Below are 25,852 nucleotides of genomic sequence, written 5' to 3' on the forward strand. Positions count from 1 at the left end.
CGGCACGTTTCCCCAAAACGTTCAATGTTCTTGAACAGACTTTGTACTCCCTGACAAAGTCCAGAATGCGTTGGAGTTTTTAAACTTTGTTTCCATTGAACATGTCATACAAACAAAGGCATTTTAATTAATTATATATAGAGTGCCTTGGTCCTCCTTTCTTTTTGATGACCAATTTACCTCTTTTACCAAAGACCTACTATTGTGTACCATTGCAGCGCTTCCCTTCCTTCTTTTTTCTACAAGACTTTGAGGAACGTTTGGAGGGTGTGGCTCGAAGCAATGAGTGATGTATTTAAAGGGCAGCTGTGCACAACCCAACCCCTCCCAGTTTTTCAACTGGTCGTTCTGAACAGCACCGTTTCGTTTAATTAAACGTTGCAGAGTGCACACCTTTTTTCCCGTACTGAACGCAGCCCTGGAATAGAATTCAAATACCGAGGCAGATTCCCTTTAGCCTTTTCTCTGTCATGTTCTGTTGTCATGCAAACACATATAGCATGACAACAAACATCATAGGAGTTGGCTGAAGCTTTAAACAGATCTCGCTACTGCCTACATTCCTTTGCATGTTAGTCAAATGATTGTCTGCAGGATGACATGTAGGCCATACAAGCGGCTGGATAGGAAGTTGTACCAGGTCAGGGGTTGACCTTTAGGGGCACAACACAGCCCATAGAGAGAGGGATGGCATTCCACTGGGAGTTACGGTAGGACACAGGCGAGGCCCACAAGACTCAGAGGAAGACAAGAAGCCATTGAGATAGCAGTAGCCCTATTGCCTCCTCCTGCGGCATTCCACACTCAAGAGGGAACATTCCAACAGCGTTGCATTATGGGCCGAAGTCTATAGTGGGTGATATGCTGAACATTTTGACCCATCTTTCTTATGAGGGTAGAAACTAGAATGGTATTTCTCATCCAACCTCCCCTTACCACATGAAGGGATTTGGTAGGATACATGAAATACAGTTACACATTACGGTGCCTGAAGATTCTACAGGTGAGTCTAAAACTTCTCCCTAGCATAAAGCCTGTCAACATTCTCTTCCACTATATCTCGATTGGAACTCGACAGGCATGTCATAAGTGTCCCTGTCAATTCTGGCACCTGCATGACAACTAATCTGTTAGTAAAACGCATGTCATTCATGAAGAAATGTGATAACGCAACACGTCACAATTTGCAGCTCAGCCAAACCTATAGTCCAGTTAGTGAATAAATAGGGCACTTATGAAAAGTTAGGTCATTCGAGTCATAAAACGAGAGCAACCCTTTCTTCCCGTAGGAAAAAGTTGTTGGAGATACAAATAGTCCAGGATAACAGATGATTTATGATTAGTCATAGTGACAGATTTGAAACCTTGTTATAACTGAGTGACAACTAAATGCAAAAAGAAAAGAAATGATGTCAAAAGAGAAAACGCAAACTGTCATTGGTAAAAGAATGACTAAACTGTAGCTATGATTCGGTGAAACAAAATGTAGTCGATAACAATATGTGGTGTGATTGAAGGGAGCAGGACTAGTCAGAACACCAATTTCCCAACAACCTGTCAGGCTACAATCTGTCAATTTTCTATAACAGTCTGTAACCAATCAACTTTAAACCAAATTAGCTTGTTGTGACTAAAATCAGTGTCTTAAGGAGAGGGTGTGAGGTTTTGGGAATCGACTGTAAAAACTGCAACTCAAGTCCCCTTGCTTGAGGACAACCAACCACTACCAACCACTACCAAGTCCCCTTGCTTGAGGACAACCAACCACTACCAACCACTACCAAGTCCCCTTGCTTGAGGACAACCAACCACTACCTTGCATGAGAAAAGGATTCAGCAGATTCAGCGACCGACCATCCCGTGGCAAGACACGGGCCTGTAATTACTAATGCTGTCAGATGTCCTTGATCCTTTCTTTCAGTTGACTCAAACCTGTTCATTATCGGTGGTCAAAAACCTGTCATTACAGATGATTAACCACTCATAACCTAACCATGGATGGATTAGTGATACATATTCAAGGCCGTTCTCTACACCTGCACCAATATTAGGCTTAGGCTACACATTTAAAAACAGACTTAGTGAGTGTTTCCAAATGGTTAGTTTAGCTTGAATGAGACCAGCGTAATTGAACAAGGTGGGCTGTTGTCATTCGAGGTGCGTTGTCTCGCCAGCCTGCATAATCTTGTTAAACCTCTGTTTTGTCTCATGCAGCAGTCTCCTTCAGCCATGTCCCTGTGGTGGTGCCGACTCTGGACTTCATTTCCATTTTAAAATGGTGGGGGTGGCTAATGCTGCTCCATGAACCTACATTATCATCAGTACCTGTGCACCATACGTAAAAATGCACACATGACTGTAAGTCGCTTTGGATAAAAGTATCTGCTAAATGGCATATTATATTATATTATTATATATTATCTTATTATTATATTATTTATTATTATATATTATCATAGATAGACTCTACGTCAGGGCGTTCATAACAAGCCTTCCTCTGCCCTTCATTCTCCAGGATCACTCACCTGCCTCCTGGCTGTCTGCCAAGCATAGACTACCTCACACACAGCACAAGCAAATGTTGTGGAGGATAACCTGTCTCACTCACACTGTCTGCAACAGCCCATTCTGTATCTGCCAGTTATTGGCTTTTGAGCAGAGCAGCTGTATACAGTGACGGTCCTAGTCAGGCCCATTGGTCAGCATTAAACCTCTCTGCTACCCTGCATAGACAACTTTTAGGTCCTTGGTCAATTATGTCAGTTATGTCTCGACTTTGAAGACTATCATAGTCATGATCACCTCCGTAAGGTCTTGTGGAGATTTCCGTTATGCCAAGTTATTATTTTCTGTTCTGTCTGCAGTGCACTGAAATTATTTCAATAGTGTTGCAAAGTGTCTTTGCTTAGAGCCATTCTGTCCTCGAAAGTCTTTCAGCCTTGTTACTCTATTCCTCTGGAACTGCAGTTTAAATATGACAACAGTGTCGTAGACCTTCAGTGTACCCCCAGGATGAACTTGTAAATAAAACATCGCTCTCACATGAACTGTTTCAATAGAACATGCAGTTCATTCGCTCTCCAAGACTCTACAGTGCAACCACTATTTTAACCCCTTATCCTCTCTACTTTTTCTTGGCAAATCTATAGACTTGAATCTACTGTCAACGACTTCAAAATCCAGTTGCTACTATATTTATAGAGTGCATGTGTAAAATCAACCTGCCAATGTCATACTAGTTAGCCAAGTTCACAGTGGCTGACAAACAGGTCATCACACTCTTCTTTGCCCCGGGTAAAGCTCTTAACACAGGGCAATTTATTGACTCACCGGATTTTAAATCTTCCCATTTGGATCTGGACTGAGGCTGTCATCATCTGACTGTGTGGGTCTAAACGGCCACTGGCGTAATCTGATGTTTGATCTGAGAGATGAAGCTGGTGGAGTGTGGAGCACGTGCCTGCTGGAAGGGCAGGATGGGGCAGCCGCAGCACAGAGGTGGGGCTAAGAGGATTAGGGCTGCTGCAAGCGGGTCCCCAGTCCCTTGGATGGTAGCGTAGCGGGTCCCCAGTCCCACCCCACACACTTCCTTAGGACCCGTGACCACCAGGATGTTTTTATGCAAGCACTAATCCCGTTATACAATCCACTGCTGGCTGACTGCTGTGGTGGCTACAGATGGAGGGGGGATTTCAAATTCCCAAAACAACAGCATAAATTAGGCCGATGGGGTGACAGGGAGGCATACGTGAAAGGCCGGGAGAGACAGAATGTAGTTTCTTCTTAGATACATCATGGCATTGTTTGCTGTTTGTCTTCATTCTGTAACATGCTATAAAAAATAAAAAAAAGAACAAAACAATTCTGGACAAAATACAAGATGGTAAATAACTAGAAGGTTTGTTATTATCCCAATACTTCTATTCAAATGACTTTGACAGAGAGCTGAAATAAATGATGTACTACTCTAATGAGTCAGCTCCCTGGGCTCTGGCTCTGGTCAGACCTCCATAAGATGAACTCTGAACTATAACCCTCTCTACTGTTGTGGAACATGACTCAACTCAGTAAGCCTCAGCTCAGTCTGTCCACACAAAAACAGCCCATTGTCATGGATGGACAAAGAGTTTGACCATATAGGCTAGAGAAAAGAGAAATTAAGACAGTCATGGATGAAGACTGACTGCAGGGACCGCACACACAAACACAACTTGCAGGTTTTCTTCATCCACATACACACTGTCCAGTTTCCATGGAGGAGATTTTGGTCCTTTCTGCCATGGTGCCCGCCATCTGCAGAGAAGACATTTATAAACAAACCACATGCCATGCTCAACTATGGGCACATTTACAGAGAGGAAAATCACCCAGTTTACGTCTCAATCCAACGGTGAACTAGTTGAAGGTTCTGAGCATGTGTTCCATCTTTAAATTTAGGCTATATCAACTTGCAAAACATGAATTACCAAAAGCCAAGACTCAACATATTTCTACAGCAAGTCTCAACAAACAATATTTAAAACATCTTTATCTTTGCTGCAAATTTCAATCACAATGAACATGGAGCACAGTAACTTTCAATAGTAGGACTAGGCTAATGTTTGTACAGCATTGGCTGTTCAATCTGCCCTTCTCAGAGACGTCGTTCTCAAAAACTCCCATGGTGTGACACTGAATAGTCAGGAGAAACAAAAAGGAAGAAATACCAGTGTGTGAAAGTTGTGAGAGGCGCATCCTTTTATTTTATCTCCTGCCAACCGTAACCAAGGCCAAGAAAAAACTAATCCCCCAAATATAGGCCTACTATTCTCCCTCCCTGGCTCACCCCCTCCCTTTCTTTCCCGCTAGAGAGATTGTGGCGAGAGAAGGGGTGTTGCTGTGCATTTCATAGCCTGCTGCTGCAGACACAGACTCATACACTCAACGCAAAGGGCACCTCGAGTGCATGGTACATCCTCTATAAAGTGGAATCAAAGAACCTGTCCCAATCGAATCGAGGGACCACAGATTGCTATCAATATGTTGTAATGTCAAAAGAAATCCATGAAACTGTCATTATCTGCCCTCACTAGAGGAGTCTCTCTAGTGGCGTTCAATCCCAATCTCTCCACAGCTCCTTGCATTCAATCATCTTCTCCCCACACCTAGGACACAGCAGACAGTATCCCAATCCTGCAGTGAATTTCAAAAGGCCTTCAATCGGCTGGCCTGTCTAGATGTGCACCACGGGTCAGCTCTCTAAATCCAGGCAGCTGACACCAAATCAATTATGGCACGGCTGTTGGGTAAGCAGAATGGAGACATCCATAAAGAGCTGGAGAAACCAGGCTAAATATTCAGGCGTGTTGGCCGCGGCTCAGCACTTTGTTGCTCCCTCTCACTCCATCTTGGTGCCAATTGTGCAGAACCCTCTCTGGACCAGACAAGCTGCTAATTACTTTGGTTTATTTAGCTTTTTCTTTTACAGCAAAATATCTCTGACAGCTAAGGGATGCTGAATAACAAAAAGGACATGACTTTGGTTAGGGTCTTAAGAATTTAGGCAATATGAGGCTATATGGAGTAGTATTAACTTTTCAAAACAGACACAACACTTACATTTCAAACACAAAGCGAACAAAGCAAACAACAATAATGACCTGTATTTGAAGAGATATTCAGTAAACGTAAGCCAAAGAGTGTCTGTGGCACCTCCTTCCCATAAGCACTTGTGTTTGTTACACCTTCTTGAGAAGGTGCAAGTTGCCCACTACACAGCCTAACCACCAGATAGTCGTGATAGAGGAAAAGATCAATACAGTTACATATCGCAATATTATTTTGGATGATATTATATCAACAACAAAAAAATGTAATTGTAAAATATTTTGACTCCAAGTATTGATTTGTAAAAAAATATATATATACAGCTGAAGTCGGAAGTTTACATACACCTTAGCCAAATACATTTAAACTCAGTTTTTCACAATTCCTGACATTTAATCCTAGTAAAAATGTCCTGTCTTAGGTCAGTTAGGATCACCACTATTTTAAGAATGTGAAATGTCAGAATAATTGTAGAGAGAATGATTTATTTCAGCTTTTATTTCTTTCATCACATTCCCAGTGGGTCAGAAGTTTACATACACTTAATTAGTATTTGGTGGCATTGCCTTTAAATTGTTTAACTTGGGTCAAACGTTTCGGGTAGCCTTCCACAAGCTTCCCACAATAAGTTGGGTGAATTTTGGCCCATTCCTCCTGACAGAGCTTGTGTAACTGAGTCAGGTTTGTAGGCCTCCTTGCTCGCACACGCTTTTTCAGTTCTGCCCACACATTTTCTATAGGATTGAGGTCAGGGCTTTGTGATGGCCACTCCAATACCTTGACTTTGTTGTCCTTAAGCCATTTTGCCACAACTTTGGAAGTATGCTTGGGGTCATTGTCCATTTGGAAGACTCATTTGCGACCAAGCTTTAACTTCCTAACTGATGTCTTGAGATGTTGCTTCAATATATCCACATAATTTTCCTTCCTCATGATGCCATCTATTTTGTGAAGTGCACCAGTCCCTCCTGCAGCAAAGCACCCCCACAGCATGATGCTGCCACCCCCGTGCTTCAAGGTTGGGATGGTGTTCTTCGGCTTGCAAGCCATCCCCTTTTTCCTCCAAACATAACAATGGTCATTATGGCCAAACAGTTCTATTTTTGTTTCATCAGACCAGAGGACATTTCTCCAAAATGTAAGTTCTTTGTCCCCATGTGCAGTTGTAAACCGTAGTCTGGCTTTTTTAATGGCGGTTTTGGAGCAGTGGCTTCTTCCTTGCTGAGCGGCCTTTCAGGTTATGTCGATATAGAACTCGTTTTACTGTGGATATAGATACTTTTGTACCTGTTTCCTCCAGCATCTACACAAGGTCCTTTGCTGTTGTTCTGGGATTGATTTGCACTTTTCGCACCAAAGTACGTTAATCTCTAGGAGATAGAATGCGTCTCCTTCCTTTTTTATTTATTTTTATATATTTTTTTTTTTTCCTGAGCGGTATGACGGCTGTGTGTTCCCATGGTGTTTATACTTGCGTACTATTGTTTGTACAGATGAACGTGGTACCTTCAGGCATTTGGAAATTGCTCCCAAGGATGAACCAGACTTGTGGAGGTCTACAATTTTTATTCTGAGGTCTTGGCTGATTTATTTTGATTTTCCCATGATGTCAAGCAAAGAGGCACTGAGTTTGAAGGTAGGCCTTGAAATACATCCACATGTACACCTCCAATTGACTCAAATGATGTCAATTAGCCTATCAGAAGCTTCTAAAGCCATGACATAATTTTTTTCAAGCTGTTTAAAGGCACAGTCAACTTGTATACTTCTGACCCACTGGAATTGTGATACAGTGAATAATAAGTGAAATAATCTGTCTGTAAACAATTGTTGGAAAAATTACTTGTGTCATGCACAAAGTAGATGTCCTAACCGACTTGCCAAAACTATAGTTTATTAACAAGAAATTTGTGGAGTGGTTGAAAAACTAGTTTTAATGACTCCAACCTAAGTGTATGTAAACCTCCAACTTCAACTGTATATTTTTTGTTGCTAGGTAGCATTAGCTTGCGCTAGTCGGCTGTACCTGCACCAAAACTCTGGTATTTTTTCATTCTATAGCTTGTTCTCCATCTTTGTAAATAGTGAGCCAACATGTTTTCAGCACTTTTATTTCCATGACTGATCAAAACGAATCTTCTCATGCTCTTCTTGTATCTCTGCAGCATACAAAGTTAGCAATATGTTTGGAACATCAAATCGCAATACATACTGTCCAGTATAGAATTGTGAGAATCGCAAGACGTATCTGCACCTAAGTATCTTTATAATATCGTATTGTCAGATTTCAACACTGGCCGAGATCATAACTCGGTAGGACGTCTTCTATCGAATGAGCCATTGATCATATTTTTCTTTATATTCCTACCTCGAGAAATGTGTAATTTAACGGAGGGTCTAGCACATTTTTCCTATTTGCCTGCCTCTTTTGTCCAGGGTGCATTGCATGGTGCCGTTGCCAGAGACATTATAGAAAGGAGATAGGAATCCAATGAATGAAGGAACATATAACGCCCCACCCAGCTGATTGTCGACCAATCACGTTCACGTTGTCATGCTGCGTCACACGTTTGCCAAGCTAATCATCACACAATCCTTTCTCAAAGTCAGGGTATATGTCGAGAAACGTGCCTATCTACTAAGTTAATTATCTCACATCTCTGAAAATATTTGTAATGCTGTACTTATTGTTGACGAAATTCATGCTAACGTTGGGTTTTTGAGGTAGCGCCCAATAGACTCCCATTCACTCCTTGATGGAGCGCGCTCCTTGTCCCAGAATATCCCAGAATGCCCATTGACGGCCCACAGCGCGGCCCATCTCCTTGAAAGTATATCAGCCATTGCGAATGTCAGACTCCAGTCTGTGAGGCACATTGATCTGCAGGTTGAACATGGTGAGATTGTAGAATCCAAAATTGATTGTGAGGTTTGTTTAGGCGATTTTACAGCTAACTAGCTACTTTACATGCTGATATTGTCTTTGGTATTATTGTGTGTAGCTATGTTTGCTAGCTAGCCAGCCAGCCCGCCCATAATGAGAACATTGCATTGTGGATTTTGTAGTTGACTTGAGCTGCAACAGATTTCCACAACGATTAAAACTCCAAAATGAAACATTTGTTCACAAAAAATATTGTTCTCACGTAGTGTTATTTAACACTGTAAATTAAAGGAATGAGTGGTTTTGGGGGTATTTTTCCTTTAAGCTGCAATCTATGACATTTCTGTCTCAAATACAGTATATACTATCCTGTAACTGGGTGAATGGATGACGGAGGGATGACGGAGGGATGTGTTTTTTTTATATAAACGCGCGTAACAATATGCTTGGCTAGTGGGTAGAGTGGCAACTGGCAAGCGAGAATTGTAGAGAATCCCAGCTCTGTTCCCATCTGCTCTGGCTATACAGGCAGATGGAGGCGAGATGAACACGGCCGGCAGGCCCATCGCTGGTTTTGGGCCTGTCACACTGACAGATGAGGTGGTGTGTGGCTTAAGGTCAATGAATGCCTGATAGAATAATACTGGGAAAGGAGGAGAGGCAAATGTGCAGGTTTAGCATGCTGACATCGCTCTCCCTCTTTCTTATGAATGAGAGGTGAGAGGCCATGTTGGCTCAGTAGAAACCTTCCACTGCCATAAGACTGCTAAATAGTTAACCAAATAGCTACCTGGACTATGTGCATTGACCCTTTTTGCTCTAACGCTTTCGACTCATCATATATGTAATTGTTTATTATCTATCCTGTTGCCTAGTCACTTTAACCCTTACCTATATGTACTCATCTACCTCGTACCCCTGCACATCGACTCGGTACTGGTACCCTGTGTATAAAGCCAAGTTATCGTTACTCACTGTGTATTTATTCCTCGTGTTATTATTTTTCTATTATTTCTCTTCTTTTTTTTTTTTCTTTCTCTGCATGTTTGGGAAGGGCCCGTAAGAAAGCATTTCCCCCGTTATTTTACGAAGCATATGACAAATCAAATTTGATTTGACCTTAGCCAGGTCTTGTCTTTGTCTCTGTCTGCTGCCATGTGCAGTCAAGCACGTCTCCAATAACACTGGCCCCACCTTCTACCTTCCGCTCACTTTATTCTTACTTTCCGTATTTCATTTTTGGTATTGAGGATAAAACAGCTGTCTATTATTAGTATATTGGTTCATGATTCAGTGCATTTCCCCCATAATTGGATAATGGTAGAGCACTTGAACCTGTACTTGTACAGCAAGCAAACATCTGCCAAATAATGTAGAACAGAACAGGCCCAGTTTCTAAACAACCTTTTACAGAAAGAGACGATTCAGACCAAACCAGCAAGACCAGTTTAACAGAGCAAGAAGGAATGACAGCCATCTCATCTTACAACATTGTAAATGAGGGTCCTACCTTTGCCCTATAGCCAGAGCCCTTCCTCCAACAGTTGAAGGGTACAGTGTTCTGGGGGGGATAGCAGTTCTTCAAAGCACGGAAAGGCGGTTGTATTGCAGGAGAGAGAAATAAAAAAACTCCTTATGTGACTTATCTAGGAAGTACAGTGCAGCTCTGAAAATATCAATAGCCTTAGCTTTTCTATCTCCAGGAGAACATAGTTCAATAATAAACAACTTAAAGTTGATGTGAAAATGACAAAGATATGCGGTGTTGAACAACACTGTGCCAGAGCGGAATGCTACAGACTTAGTGCCCGGTAAAATAAATTACACAACATTCTTTCCCTCTGCATACTCAGAAAAGGCAATGCAGAGTACTCCTCCTGGCAAAAGTACTGAGAAGCAATTATGTTAGCGGTCAATGACTGTGTTTATTCTGGTTGCAAAAATACTTTCCAACATCTTGACAAAATCACTGAATTGGATGACAATCAAGAGGGAGTTGGGTTAGCCTAACAGTGTGCTGAGCTGCAGGAGCATAATAGGACATTAAGAAATGTCCCCATCTATTATGGGGAGATAATTTGAGCCTTCAGCAACTCAAATTTACTCTGTAGGAAAGAGGGGAACAACCTCGCAACACAACCCATGTGGCTACTTCTACCCGGGGTCTCTAGCTCTCCATCGGTTCCCACCGTTCGGAGTTAGCTAGCTGAACTGTTGAGTGTCTTGGCTAGTTAGTGGGCTAACGGCACCACTGATGTTTTAGCTAGCAACCTCTGGTCTAAACCCTCATTCGGTTTGTTTGGCTAGCACGAACGGTGCAGTTTCTTCAGTGTGTTACCCCACCATTGAAGCACCATCCCTTTTACATTCCCCTGTGAAAGATAACCCAGCCGTTCCTTCTACCTCGAGTTACTTGGTTTACATGCCGAGTCTGCACTTGATATCTCACGCGATGGCTCAACTATTTGGCTATCATCACTCCGGTAAAGATGGCCAGCTAATTAGCTAGTATCACTGTTAAGATCACATTACCTCGTGTCTCTCCCGACTTTGCATCGTAGTCGCAGCGCGTGGAGTGGCTAGCAAGCCTCCCGGTAATTCCATTTGCTTTTGTCCGTCCGGTCGAAACGAGATGTCGACAGGCTTACAGGCCAAGTCGTCAGGGAAGAGGGAGAAAAAGCAGTGCAAGCCTAGCAAAGATTGCCCTGGCAATTGCAGGCATTACATGTCCGGGACGGATTCCCATCCGCTCTGTACTACTTGCCTTGGCATTGAACACGCTATGGAGGCTCTCGTCGACCCCGCTAATTGTGTGCATTGCGCTCAGCTGGGCTCCGGTGTCCATAGACGTAGAGCGAAGTACATGGAAAGTATTGCCCCGGCTTCGTTCTTGCTCGAGGACGACTCCGTTGACCACAAAGTACCAGAGGAGGGAGAAGCTACTCAGGCATCCTCTCCGTCTGCGCATCAGCCTGATTCGGAGAACCCCCAACTTTCCCAGGGGGCAGACCTTAATTCCAACGAATCCGGAAGTGGGGACAATGGCATGTCTCTTGCCGTATCAGGCAGCGCTCTCTCTGACAAGGAGATGGATTATGCTCTGAATAATTTCTCCCCTCTGCAGTTTGTGCTACCCAGCCAGACTGAAGAGGTAGGGCAGGAGTAAATAAGTGACCTCCCTTTCTTCAAGGCAATCAGATGCGCTGCCACTAAACTTCATGTTGAGTATCCCACGACTCCCCCACCTTCCAAGAAGATTAGGATGGATGGAATCTCCTCTCAGAGTAATTTTACATCTGTCCGACAGCGTGTACCAGTCTTAACAGACTGTCTAGCGTTGTTGGAGTCTTCCTGGGCGGAGTCACTCAAGTCATATTCTCCTGTGACTGGCTACCCCCACTTGGAAATGCACAGCATGGAGTCGTCGGGATGGCTCAGCCCGCCTCCCGTGGAGCCTTCCCTAGTTGAGCACCTCGACCCGAAGGCTTTGAGCTCCTCTTCCTCTACCCCCACGCTCGCTCAACCTAATGACCGCTTCACCGCGTCCGTGTAGGAGAGGATCTACTGATTTGCAGCTCAGGCGGGGCGCTCTGTGAACGCAACTGCCCTCCTCGCCGTCTACATGGTGGTGCAGGCTAAGGAGCTGAGCGACTCCCTGGCGAACGGTGGCACCGTCGACCGGGAGAAGCTAATGGAGCTAAGGCACCTTGCCTACCATACTATCCGGACCCTCAAGTGTACCGCTGAGGCTTCTGGGAGGGTCATGACGCATGCGACCGTTGGCCAGAGAGCCCTCTGGCTGAACAATGCAAGGGTGTCAGAGGAAGAAGGGAAAGATCCTGAATGGACAGATCGATCCCACAAGACTGTTTGGTCCAGCCATATTGGAGATACATGCCAGGTTCGAGTCTAAGAACAAGGAGACTGAGGTGCTGGGCTTCCTGTTACCACGGAAACAAGACCCGAAGCCCCAGAAGCCCACGTTCGCCCAGGTTATCACCATGAGGCCTTCCTCCCAGAACTGGATGATCCCTAAGAAGCCTTAGCAGCCTTCTCCAGAAAGCTCCCGACCCAGGGACAGACACAGTCCGCTCACCAGCAACGCAGTGCCTCAGGGCACAGGCGTCACTCCAAGCAACGAGCAGCAGAGACCCACTCAGCTCCATCCGGAGAGAAAGGGAAGAAGTGGCACACCTAGCGCAAGGCGTAGAGCCTCGAGAAGCCGGCAGAGCTCCTCCAACCTCACCGACCAGAGTCTCCTTCGGGAGTCCTGCGTTAGGTCACACAAGCTCACCTACACACAGCAGAGGTGTAGCACAGGAGCCCCCCACAAGACCCATAAGCCCTCGTTGGGGCGGATCAACACCACTGTTCCCCAAGATCAGTTCTCAAATAAAGAGTTCCCATCACATCCAGGCCCACGGGCCAAGGTTGATGGTTCAAAATGTTCCTATGCAAAACAATCAACCTCTTGATGGCGTCCTTGTCCGGCCACCAGGCCTGGCAGGCCCCCCCAACCCTTCCACGGGACAGATTATGTTGTGGAAAATAACCACTATACTTTATTACAAATCAGTCTTCCAGAGTGTTTGTGGGAACAAAAAATGACTTTATTAGAGTTTCAACAAAGCCAGGCCGGTCTGCAGAGTAGCCCCGCCTCTCTCTTGCTCTCCCTCTATATATACCCCCTTCCGTCTCTCTCTTCACTTAAAATCCCTCCTCCTACAGTTTCCCGCTCTTTTCCACTCCACGCCCACTTCCTTTGTCTTCCTAAACTCGACTTTTATTATGCACATAGTACTCCAACCAATCACTCACTCCCCTGTCTTGCACACACACTCATGTTTAGTTTAAACATGACAAGGCCCTAAATCCTTGAAACATACACAAACCCCACACCGTCATGCTGTAATCAATCAAGAAGATACCAAGGAGACAAAGGTCTAGCCCAAACTCCATTCAACCGTGGTGCCGCTCCCTTCACGGTGTTTGAAGAGAGAGACAAAAGGCCACAAGCTAGGTTCAGTCTCTCATCAGATAAGACAGCAATGGATTTAAGTAAGAGCAAGCAATCTGACCCTAGGGCAGATTCCCTCTCTACTCACCCACACAGTGAAATTAAATTACCCAATACAATTCCTGGCCCAGTAACAAAGAATTCTAACTTTATGGTCGTCATTAACTCAGTTTCATCTCACAGTACACTAAAACTCTACAGTTCATTAATAATAATTCACCACAGTTACCCACATGCGGAGTCACCCCAGTGGCGTGTGTGAGAGCAATGGCGCGCATAAGCAGTCTCCCCTTGGGTCCTACGCACCGTAGACCAGGGGATACAGACTACAATTTGCAGGGTTCCCCCCGTGTTTTATGGGAAGAGTGCAGTCCACAGCACATGGGGAAGCGGCCCGAGTCCTCAGAGACCAGATACAGGGAGCCGTACGCGTAGTGACAAGGGAGGAAGCTCACCAGGGCTTCTACAGACGTTATTCGTTGGTCCCCAAAAAAGGGGGAGGGGGGTACCCCCCATCCTGGATTTACGCCACCTCAACAAGCATCCGAGAGTTATGCTGTTAGATTTGATTTGGCCGAACGAGTGGTTCACCACAGTAGACCTCAAGGATGCTTATTTCCACATCGGAGTTTATCCTGCACACAGGAGATATCTAAGGTTCGCCTTCAAGGGCATAGCCTATGAATATCTCAACTTACCATTCGGTCTGTCCCTTGCCCCATGGACATTCACGAAGTGTGCCGAAGCCGCCCTAGCCCCACTACGGGAGAGAGGCTTAAGAGTCCTGACGTCCATTGACGACTGGTTGATCTGCGTGGACACTAAGGCGGAGGCAGTGGAGCACACAGCTCAGCTGTTGTCGCACCTGCTCGCTCTAGGCTTCAGGATAAATCATGCCAAAAGCTCGCTCTTACTGACACAGCAGAAAATATTTTTGGATTGTCTCTGGACTCCGTAGCCTGTCGAGCAGCCCTCACCATGGAGAGAGCGACGGCTTTTCGTCACGGCCTCTCAGTGTTTTGCCCGGCAACATCAGTCATGTATTGGATTTATCTGAGGCTTCTTGGGCTCATGGCCTCCATGATTGTGGTAGTTCCACTTGGTCTCCTCATGAGAGACTTCCAGCGTTGGGTGACTTCACTCCGCTTGGACCCGTCTCTCCACAGGCACAGGCGCGTGCTTCTCTCTGCAAAGTGTCTATCGGCACTTCAAAGCTGGAGAGACCCATCCCTCTTGATGTGGGGCTGCCCTACCGGGAGAGTCTTCACGGGCAAAGTAGTGACATTCAATGTGAATTCTGATGTTAGGCCATCTGGCATGGTTCTTAGATTTCCTTTCTTTCCACAATCAAGTGTTTTATTCTTATATCTTAGCAGACAAAATAGTATTTATTGTCACAAACAAAAGCTATGTAGTGGGAGTAATTAATGCATAGGGGTTGATAGCCTCAGAATGCAATCACTTTTGTCGGTAGTCCCGCTTTGGCGATACTTTCCATTGATTGTAAAGCATATCCACGCACAATTACATAGAAAAACGAAATGTCCCTTGTCTGTCACAAATGTTGACTAAAATTATATTTGAACTTACTCTGCCAATTGTCCATGGGGTTGGTCGTTCAGTGGGTCGAAATTTGAGACAAATTATGCACAGGAAAGTACATGGTTTTGTGCATGTGCCAGATGATAGAAATTTCAACGGCAGCACCCTAAAAAGTCAGGAAAATAATACTTTCCTGTGGATATTTTGTCAAAAAATTTTACCCACTGAAGGATCAACTGCACAGACAACCGGTAAAGTAAGTTAAAATGTCATTTTATTAAACATTCTGGCTTGTAAGGAAACTTTCCAAGTTTTTGCAGTGCTTTATTTCAGACTGTGTAGGGTAAATTCAATCACTTTTTGACAGTTTCCTGTTTGATTTAAACAAAACTTTCCATACATGTTTTCCCATGGAAGAAGTGGTCTGAAAGTGACTTTTTGGACCTGAATGACAAATCATTCAGGAGATAAAGGTGCTCAAAGTTTACCCATTTTGCATTCCATGAGAAATCCATATCTTTATCACTGGAAAAGATAAACGGTTAAGTTTGATATAATTTAAAAGCATACAAACAGGGTTGTGAAACTATTTTATAATTTATTGAAAAAATAATCATAATCTAAAAATGTACATTTTCTTAACCTAAAACCGCGTAAACTCTGATTTTTCTCATATTCGCATATGTCGTAGTTTAGATCCTACTTTACATCATCTGAAGTTTGTGTGTTGTGCCTGCCATCGGTTGAAACACAACATGCTCTTGAATACAGGGTGGGTGTCATTTCATTCAGACCACTGCAATTTAGTTGGTACACCATCGACATTTTAATTGAATTTAAATGTTAACTTATTATTACCACAAAGATGGCCGCCGGTCTACCCACCGTCAAATGTCAACTTAAATGGTCATGTCTATTCTATTATCTATATTTCTATGATTTCAATAGGTTTCCTATGGAGGGCTGATAGTACAATTTAAAAACAACAGATATTCCAATTCAAGTTAACATTCTCTGATGTGTGGACCTCCAACCATCTTTGTGGTACCATTTGAAAGTTGAAATGTCAATTTTATTCCCCTTTTATTACATTTATGAATCAAAACATGACACCCACCCTGTATTCAAGAGCATGTTGTGTCTCAACTGACGGCGGGCACAACACAAAAACCAATCTCAACCATTTATCGTTTCCAGTGATGAAGACATGGATGTCTCATGGTATGGTGTAGTCTGATTAATCAGGCTGTAATACACAATTAATTGGTATATACAGCCTGAAACTAATGCCTGAAAAATTGTGTAAATGTTCCTTACAATCCAGAATGTTGAATAAAATTACATTTAAACTTACTCTACCTGTGCTGTTTGTCCTTCAGCTGCTCGAAGAGACAAAATAGCCACAGGAAAGTATTGTTTACCAGCCTTTTTAGAGCGCTGGCAGGTTTGTTGTTGTTGTGTGTTTTATTTAAATCTTCAACAAATTACAATAAAATAAAAAAGGTGTGGATTGTTCTCCATCCTCCGCTGATTCAGATTATACAATGCTTGGTTCAATAGCTATTGATGAAAGAACCTAATATCCAATATAAAGCTAACTTTACCTATGTGGCATGCCAAACCTTATACTTACAGGCTCTCTAAAAAGTTGGGTAAACAATACTTTCCTGTGGATATTCTGTCTCAAATGTCGACTCACTGAAGGACCAACTGCACAGACAACCGATAGAGTAAGTTTAAATGTAATTTTATTCAACATAATGGCTTGTGAGGAAACTTTCTAAGTTTTTGCAGTGCTTTGTTTCAAAATTGTGCATTACAGCCTAATTAATCAGACTAGGTATGGTGGGGTATGCAAAATAGGTCAACTTTGAACACCTTTATCTCTTGAATGTTTTGGCATTCAGATCTAAACAGTCACTTTCAAAGCAAATATGTATGGAAGGTTTCGTTCAACTAAAAAGGGATGCTGTCAAAAAGTGATTGAATTCAAATGGATTTACCCTATACCAAGAATTGGTATCACAGTCTGATTTATTTATCTTGTCGGATGCATTCTCTCAGTCGGCTGAATTGTTACTGTATCTGATTTTTTGTAAACTACAACAGTAATTAAATGAATTCTGTGTCCGAGTGATATGACCGTTTGTACTGAAACGTTAAGTAGCTAACGTTATAACTAGCTAGTTAACAAAATATGTAGGGTACAGTTCGAGATTGCAATGAAAGTTATTTATTTCTGTATTGAGCAATCTCGGCAATGCGGTTGATGACAATTTACTTCGAGAAGCAGCTATTCGTAATGCATAGCTTCAGTTACCTAAATGCCAGACTGAAAGAAACAACTTTATAGACGATAAGATAACACTAGCAGAGACAGCACTAGCATGTAGGCTAGCTAGCTACATACAGCTAGCCCAAGTCAAGACAAGATACATGCAATGCATCAACATAATGATTGTACTGTGTGGGGAAATAGCAAGCTATAGCTAGCTATTTTCTACAATATATATGCTAATGACATAGATTACTGGCACTAGCAGGATAATAAAATCACTAACTTACCTTAGGCTTGTAAAGCCACTTTCGAAACCGATTCATCGTTACCTCGCCACCTTACCCCTCCTTTGTCACCGACCGCTAACGTTATTCTACCTGTGCGAGACAGACTACTACTGAGACTAGCAATGCTAGCCAGCTACCTACGTGGCTAAGGTGGGAAATGTTGAATCCAATACGATATCCGAAATTGTAATGTTAAGAGTTCAAATATCCAACTAATTTCCTTAAAATTTACGTTGTGTTTTTATGTCTACAAAATCCCCGGTTGGCTTGTGTCTCACTGCCACTTTTCAAGTCCAACCGGATAAAGCAAGCAATCATCCACGGATGGCTTCCCTAGCTGTTCTCTCCCTCTGCTTGATGACAGTCACGTTGACAACATCACCACCCAGTTTCCCAGGGAAATGCCGCGTTCAAGACAACTGGGAACTCAGAAACTCGTGGTAGAAAGCCGTGGTCTATGGAGGGAGATCATGATTACATGATTACATGGTTACATGATATATAGCAATGTAAAAATTATAAATGCGTTTATATTTTCATATCAGTGTGCATGATTCATGCCACAATTAAATTGCTAAGTTAAAATGAAAATAGAAAATGGTTAATTGGAAATGGTTAACAGAAAAAGACAAATGGTAAACAGAAAATCGTAAATGCAATGCGCAAAGTGAAATTGAAAGTGTCTGTTTTCATTTTCCAACTACACAATTAAGCATTTTTTCTATTCTTTTCAATTTCCATTGTAATTTTTAAAGTGTATGCAAATTGCTTATTGGAAGCTTGAACCAGTAGAGTAACACCACACTCCCATGTAGTTGTACATCCTAGCCATGTCGGGCTCTCTGTACATAGATTTTAGACTTGACATTGTATTTACCATTTTCTGTTAACCATTTACCATTTTCATTTAGAATTTCCATTTACCATTTTCAATTAGCCATGTTCGATTTAAAAATTTCATTTTAACATTGCAATTTTTTGTGGAATGAATCATGGGCACTGATATGAAAATATAAATGCATTTATTATTTTCACATTCCTATTTAGCATTTCAACATTGTAGTTTCGAACTGGCACTGATCACCCCGCATAGAGGTCCGAATTACTTGGAAGGAATCAGAATCAACCAATAGGAAGCGCTAGCAAAAAGTTTTCGAGTTTGCTTGATGTCATGAACGCGGCATTTTGGCTTGCGCTATACGTCACTATAGTGTACGTCATAAGCATTGTTGATTCTATGTCAAGCGAAATTGATCTTTGTTCTAAAATCTTGGTACATTATTCTCATAAAGTAGTTGGAACACACTATTATTATGTCACAAATACAAAAATGAACATTTAATTGATGTCATAACAGTGTGTTTGTCACAATGTGAAAATGATCATTATGTTGTTGGCCGCTGTTTTGTGTTACTTGGCAACGACCAAACATCGGAACTGTTTTGAAGCTACAGACACACCTTGAGAAAAAATGGGTTTCACATTGCTAAAGACCTTTGATTCATGAAGCAACTATTCGGCAACAGTTTAGTCCTGCAAGGAATGCGTTGAGTTCATTCAAGAAAGCTTTGCGACATCCATGGTAAGGGTCCAAGCATGGACACATTTTGCTAGCCAGAAAATGCCTCCAGTAGACTACAACATCACTGATACGTTTATTATTAATAACCAGTAGGATATCATCTATGTGTCTGTCGTATGTCCTTGTGATCAGGTAGCTACCTCAATCCATCCATCCACCCACCACATTCATTCATTCATCCATTGAGACGATTTTAATTTCCCATAATGCCAGTCTGTCCCTACTTTGGTTGTGCTCAGGTGTAGCAGAAGATGGCAAAAGGCTATGCAGTACTTATCAAGGAAGCCACTCTGCTCCTTGACAAGTTCAATGCAGACAAACAGTGTGTGGAGGAATTTACAGAGGATGCTTCAAAGGCCATGGAGGTAACTGGATGTGATGTGTATGTGATGTGATGGATTAATTAATTTCATGCCCTATAATGTAGCATAAAGATAGGGAAAGGAGATCATTGATACAATTAATGGTCAGACCAGAGCCATATACTGTATATCTATACCATACTACCGCTTCAGTATTACATACATTTCAGATAACAGTCAGTTTGTCTTTCTTACCACCAGAACCTGGATGCCTTTGATAGGAAGTTTATACTGGATATAATTTCTGGATGCATTGAGCAAAAAAAGTTATTGGATGTTGTCATCAACGTCTTTTATGCTCAGAATGGGAAATGCTTACTGAAGGCTGATCGTAACCAGTTAGCCAGTAAGTTCATCACATAATTTCAAGCATACATTATTTTCAACAGTTCAGAATTCTAGATAATGTTGATTTTGTTGTTGTTTAAAATTTGTTATGAATGAATAGGGATTCCATTTAAATGCTGGAGGGGTGGGGGGTGGGGGGGGGCATTGCTTTCAAAAGCATGATCTGACCATTTGTCTCTTCTATGTTTGCTATATTTGTGTTCCACAGTAATCTGTTACTTCAGCATGTTCCTCATTGATGACCTTGGACTGCTGTGCTTCAGCAAGATTGTCAACTCTTTGGACATTACAAAGATGCACAAAGTGAGAAACTTACATTTTCTGTGATCTAATGACACTTCGGATGTTAGGATGCAACAACAATGCAATTACTTCACAGTTTGGGTTAATGTTATGGCTCATGAAATAAATCAACGTTCTCTGCCAATCCAGTCGCTCACCCTTATATAGAGGGGGTCATCTGTGTGGTATTTTTTGTGTCATTAAGTTGAGTGTCAAAAATGTTAGCCTATTAAAGGCCCAGTGCAGTCAAAAACGTGATTTTCCTGTGTTTTATATATATTTCCACACTATGAGGTTGGAATAATAATGTGAAATTGTGAAAATGATAATACCCTTTTAGTGTAAGAGCTGTTTGAAAAGACTGCCAGAAATGTCAGTATGTTTTGGTTGGATGAAGTTTTGGCCTGCATGGTGACATCACCAGGCGGTATATTAGCTAATAGAACAATACAAAAGAGAGTTCCAAACCTCTCTGCCAATAACAGCTAGTTTTCAGTTTTCCCATCCCTACTCAGACCACTCCCTGACAAGCCTAGCTAAATTAGTGCTTGAGAAATTGCTCTTTGCTGAGAAGCTATTTTTGTTTATTTTTGACCATTTTAATTTAAAACAATACAGTAAGGTACTTAATTGTTACCCAGAAATTATTTGATATTGAGATAAAAACAGCTGCATTGGACCTTTAATGTAATGAAACCGTACATGGACTGTGAATGACAGTATAAATTATGATTTGGCAGTTCCTGAGTTTCTTCTTCAACATCACAAACCTCAGTACCTGGATCCAGGGGGAGTGGAGTCAGATCTATGATGCTGCCTATGTGGAGAGGAACTGGATTATCCCACTGCTAAGGTACAGCACTGTAAAGACATTTATGTTATACCTAAAGACATTGAATCACCACTTATTCTGTATTGTTTTGTTGTTGTCTTTTTGATGTCTTGTTGCTGTCTTGCTCTTTGCTCTCTTTTTCTAATATATGCAATTATCACCCACTAGGTGGCGCCCTGAGATTGAGATTCTGATGGCTCAGCTTGCATCCAGAATGTCTAGAGGGAGTCAATTTAAGAAAGCCACCAAGAAAAACACTGAGCCCCAGGAGTTTTCACTTACCAAACCAAAAGCTCGCCCTCTCCCTGCACCTGAGCCCATCCCCCTGCAGGAGAAACACCAGCCGGTCAGTTTCAAGTTTTGGTTTTACCATAGGCTCCCACATGAAAAAATACTACAGTTTACTATAGAAACTACAGTATTTACTATAAAAGTATGTATAATGTAGAATACTATACACTCGATCATGTGTAGTACTTACTATAGAATGTTGGTGTATACTGTAGAACACTATAGTAAATACTACAGTATTATCCAGAGAAAACAAACCTGTAGTAAATACTACAGTAATGTCCACAAAAACACTACAGTCTGCAAAAACACCACACTTTTTAAACTATAGTAAATACTACAGTATTTAATTTGCATATACCCTGCCCATTCCCCTCCCCCATATCCCAATTTGTGCCAAGTATAGACCATATATTGTGTTCCATACAGGTTATAGAAAAGAACGGAAGCGCTGAATTATATGTTCAGCTCCCAGTCCTGCCTACAGGTTCTGGAAAATGTGCTCTTTTAGTATTTCTCCAGTAGGTTTCCTCAAGGAAAAAGCCCCCACTTCTATGTTAAAGATAATAAAACAAAACCCCTATGGTAAATACTGCAGTAATGTTTGCAAAAACACTACATTATGTTGAAGTTGGCAAAAATGCTACAGTAAATAATACAATATACTACAAAAAGACTACATACCTTTTATTTAACCAGGTAGGCCAGTTGAGAACAAGTTCTCATTTACAACTGCGACCTGGCCAAGATAAAGCAAAGCAGTGCGATAAAAACAACAACAACACAGAGTTACATATGGAATAAACAAAACCTACAGTCACTAGCAGAAAATCTAGTGTGTGCAAATGTAGTAAATTATGGCGGTAAGGCAATAAATAGGCCATAGTGCAAAATAATTACAATTTAGTATTAACACTGGAGTGATAGATGTGCAGAAGATGATGTGCACATAGAGATACTGGGTTACTATAGTGTATAATACAGTTCTTTTACTACAGTATTTATACTATAGTATTCACTGTACCACAAAAACACTACATTGAATATTACAGTAAAGCCTGCAAAAACACTACAGTGAATACCATAGTATACTATAGTATTTTTTAATGTGGGCTACCACTGCACAATGGTGCTTTTTTTATTTGGAAACATTGAACTCTCAGGTCCAAAGTCAGAACCTTATTGACACAATATCATAATAGATAGGCTATTCTATTTTTATAACCTTCATAGTGAGAGCTGCTTATTGTTTCATAGGTACCAACCAGCACCTACAGTGCTCCAAAAGAGAAGCAGGTCATGGAGGAGGTCAAACAGAGGAACCGTCAGAAGGCAGAGGTATGTTGTGTCTGGTATCTTATTTTGACACATGTAGTTTTCTCCTGCACTCATACATGCAATAAACCCCTGTTTCCTTTTCCACCCACAGCAAGTCCTGTATGAGGCCAATACTCAACAGTTCAAGTGTGCAAACCCACAAAAGTCTGAGCGCACCAAGGTAGGTGAATGTTCCATGTAAGAGATTTTCAAATAAATGTTCTTGCTTCAAGGTTTTTTCTTCTATATGGGTATCCTGTTTCCATCCATGCTGAATCATACTGTACTGTATGATTTACAGAGTGTCATGTCTCAGATTGTACGAAGCCATGACGCCCAGCTCAAGTTTGATTCACTCCACACCTCTGGAACCCCAGCCACCCATAAGGTAGCTCTCACATGATACAGAAATAATATACAGTAACTGACTGACACAATTGTCTATGTGCGTATACCCATGTGTATTTGTATATTTCCACCAGCCTAACAACCTGCCCATCAGACTCAACACCACGGCCATCCTGCGGGAGGGGGCTCTGTATAACCGTCAGGTGGAGGAGGAACTACGCAGGTACAACACATTATAATCCCTACATCTGTGCCTCATATATCAGTTGTGCCACTGTACTTCAGGAATGAATCACTATGCCAACTATATAGTTTACATATTTGACATAGAAAACTAGCTGGGTTAGTGGGACACTTATGACGGCAGCTAGAGTGGAGAGGTATAATAATGTGTGCTGTCTGTGTTACTGTAACACAGGATGGAGCAGCTGGTGGAGGGGGCGGGCGAGCCCTCCTCGTTCCTACAGTGGCAGAAGGAGATGCGGGAGCGTGACCTCCAGGAAGAGCTGGCCCAGGTGGAGCGTCGCCGTCTGGAGGGTCGCATCAGCTACGAGGAGGCTGCTCTCGCCCGCACCCGCATCATGGAGCGCAACCAGAAGACTGCACTGCTAAAGAAGGAAGAGGTGTGTGTTATTAGAGTTCATTGTTCATGTGTTCATAGTGTTATCCAGTTTTGGAATCATTGAATCGTTGAGAAAAGGTCATTGGCTATATTAAGTGTTCCTGTCTTTGTGTTTTTGATTGAGCCTGTCTTGTTTATGATTGTTTGCAGACTGCCAAGCTGATGCAAAGATACGCAAACAAGCGGTTGCAGGAGGAGAAAGAGATGAGAGACCTGGTGCAACAGGTGGCAGATGGACACAAAAACTCAAAAGCAGCTAAAGTGAAGTTGCAGGAGTTCAAACAGCGTATAGGTGACTAAACTGTAGCATGACATCCCCCCGTTCCTACATAATGTACCCTTTCTCATCCTTAGTTCAATTACACCTGCTTTGGTGTTGTGGTGCAACAGACAGTGCTTGGCGAATTGGGGTCTCATTTCTGTGTGCTTTTGTGTACGTTTGTGTTCCAGTAAAGGAAGTGTCGGAGCAGAGTCGGGAACTCCTTCGTCAGGCCCTGGAGGAAGCACAGGCAGAGCTGAGCAGGAAGTTTGAGATTATCCGTCAGATCCGGACCATTGAGTCTGTCCCCCTCATCAGGCACAAGTTTGTGGATGAAACAGAGGTGAGCAGGGGAATGGATCTTGCCAACATAATAGAGCAGGGTTTCCCAACTGGCGGCCCGCCGGCCGAATTTGGCCCGCAGGTGGTTTTATTTGCCCCCCCCAAGTTTTCGAAGAAAAAAATATATTTATAAAAACACCAGGAAATCAGCTTCAAGTGATTTTAATTTGGTAAATCTGTTCCCAAGTATTTCCACGAATAATAGAGAGACACGTGATCATAAGCAAATGGAAACAAAAAAAAATGGAAACAAAAAAAACAAAAACAAATGTAAAGAAACAAGATGTATGTTTTATTCCAATATTATATCTGTTTGGACTACTTGCGGTTAATTTGCAGTCTACAAATTATTTGTAATTAAGTTCTGGTCCCCCGACCATCGGCCTGCGGCTGAATCTAGTTGATGATCCCTGTAATAGAGTATAAAGGCATTTTGCTGGGTTCTGTCAGGAGAAGGTTGACTTTTATGATGAACAATATACTGTATTCTGACCTCTCCCTGTCTCAGACAGCAGGACATGACCTGCTTGGGGAGATGTCCCTGGCTGAGCTGCGGGAGCGTCTGGCCATGCTGAGGGATGCAGAGCAGAGAGAGCATCAGGACAGGAGGGGGCGCATCCTGGAGGACAAGAAGAGCAGGGAGCAGCTTCTGCTGGAGCAGCTAGACACCATCGCACTCCACAGGACAGCCCTGGGACAGGCTGCTGCACGCAGGTCAGAGCAACTAAGACGCTTGCATACCTGGCATGCACGCACAAGGCATGTCTGAGATGTACAGTATCCTAATGTGCATATGGTGTGAGGCAGGCAGGAGGAGAGGAGAGCAAGGCAGGAGCTGCAGCAGGGAGTAGCTGAGGACGAGAGGGTGGTGGCTCTGCAGAGAAGGCTGGAAGAGAGGCAGCAGGAGCGCCAGAGGCTGAAGCAGCGCGAGAAAAACAAAGCCAAGATTAGTGAGCAATCTGCCACTCATGCCCTCAAGAGCTGGAATCACAGGATGGTAAGCATAAACATAAATATTTCAAGCTGTGTTTGGATTTGCTAGATGTTCAATAACCAGTTTATCATGCTCTCATCCCAATCCGCTGTGTGTGTGTGTGTGTGTGTGTGTGTGTGTGTGTGTGTGTGTGTGTGTGTGTGTGTGTGTGTGTGTGTGTGTGTGTGTGTGTGTGTGTGTGTGAGAGCAGCAAACACTGGAGGAACAACACTGGGCCAATTTGGAGCGAAGCTTGGAGCGTCAGGTCCAGCAGGAAGCTCCTAACACTCTCTCCCAGAAGAAAATACTCAAGGCCTAGACATCAACTCATCTCCTAGCATAAGGACCATATTGCATGTTGACTCCAAGTATTTGAGAAGCCCTAATTTCATATAAGAAGTACAACATGCATTTTGTATTTACTTTTAAGGCTACTACTGCTACTGTTATCAAGAGGATGTGAGCATGTCAAGTTGAAAACAAAAAATAATGCAACAATACAAATATTTTGTTGTGCTCTTATGCCACTGTATAATTAAAGTGAACCCAAATATTTTAACTATGCGTTTTATTTCCTTATGTTTGATTTTATTTAGTTATCATCACATTGGAATGTAACTTGTATGTTCAAGAATACCCATGGGTGCGTTGCATGCCTGGGTGACAATGGGCGCATTCGAAATTGCATGGCTGGGTGACA

General features: G+C 42.5%; 2 protein-coding genes and 1 non-coding gene across 6 annotated transcripts in view; 2 read left to right on the plus strand and 1 right to left on the minus strand.

Moving 5' to 3' along the window:
* Nucleotides 1–17,941, minus strand: part of LOC121544855 (lateral signaling target protein 2 homolog) — a 39,120-nt gene extending 21,179 nt beyond the window's left edge. For 2 of the 3 annotated variants that reach the window (XM_041855062.1, XM_041855061.1), the window contains exon 1: nt 17,595–17,941. In XM_041855062.1, coding sequence (XP_041710996.1) covers nt 17,595–17,630 — 36 coding nt within the window. In that variant the 5' untranslated portion in view covers nt 17,631–17,941. Of the gene's footprint in view, nt 1–3,330; nt 3,524–17,594 lie in introns of those variants that run through there. The other variant, XM_041855063.2, reaches the window with a different exon arrangement.
* A 968-nt stretch (nt 17,942–18,909) lies between these two features.
* cfap99 (cilia and flagella associated protein 99) lies at nt 18,910–25,711 on the plus strand. Of its 2 annotated transcripts, XM_045209005.1 has the most exons (16): nt 18,910–19,176; nt 19,416–19,541; nt 19,740–19,884; nt 20,095–20,189; nt 20,909–21,021; nt 21,169–21,346; nt 22,549–22,629; nt 22,721–22,789; nt 22,910–22,996; nt 23,091–23,179; nt 23,375–23,579; nt 23,729–23,870; nt 24,029–24,180; nt 24,688–24,893; nt 24,987–25,176; nt 25,364–25,711. In XM_045209005.1, the coding sequence occupies exons 2-16, from the start codon at nt 19,428–19,430 to the stop codon at nt 25,469–25,471; spliced, it is 1,974 nt and encodes a 657-aa protein (XP_045064940.1). In that variant the 5' UTR covers nt 18,910–19,176; nt 19,416–19,427; the 3' UTR covers nt 25,472–25,711. The 2 variants fall into 2 exon arrangements, with proteins under 2 accessions (XP_045064940.1, XP_041710212.2); XM_041854278.2 differs by lacking the exons at nt 18,910–19,176; nt 19,740–19,884 and having other exon boundaries at nt 19,458–19,541.
* LOC121545223 lies at nt 21,787–21,839 on the plus strand. The gene has a single exon (XR_005996220.1). It is a non-coding gene; the product is annotated as a U7 small nuclear RNA (small nuclear RNA).
* Nucleotides 25,712–25,852: the final 141 nt, after the last annotated feature.

Source organism: Coregonus clupeaformis, chromosome 29, assembly GCF_020615455.1.
Source record: "Coregonus clupeaformis isolate EN_2021a chromosome 29, ASM2061545v1, whole genome shotgun sequence".
In the NCBI taxonomy this organism is placed as follows: domain Eukaryota; kingdom Metazoa; phylum Chordata; class Actinopteri; order Salmoniformes; family Salmonidae; genus Coregonus; species Coregonus clupeaformis.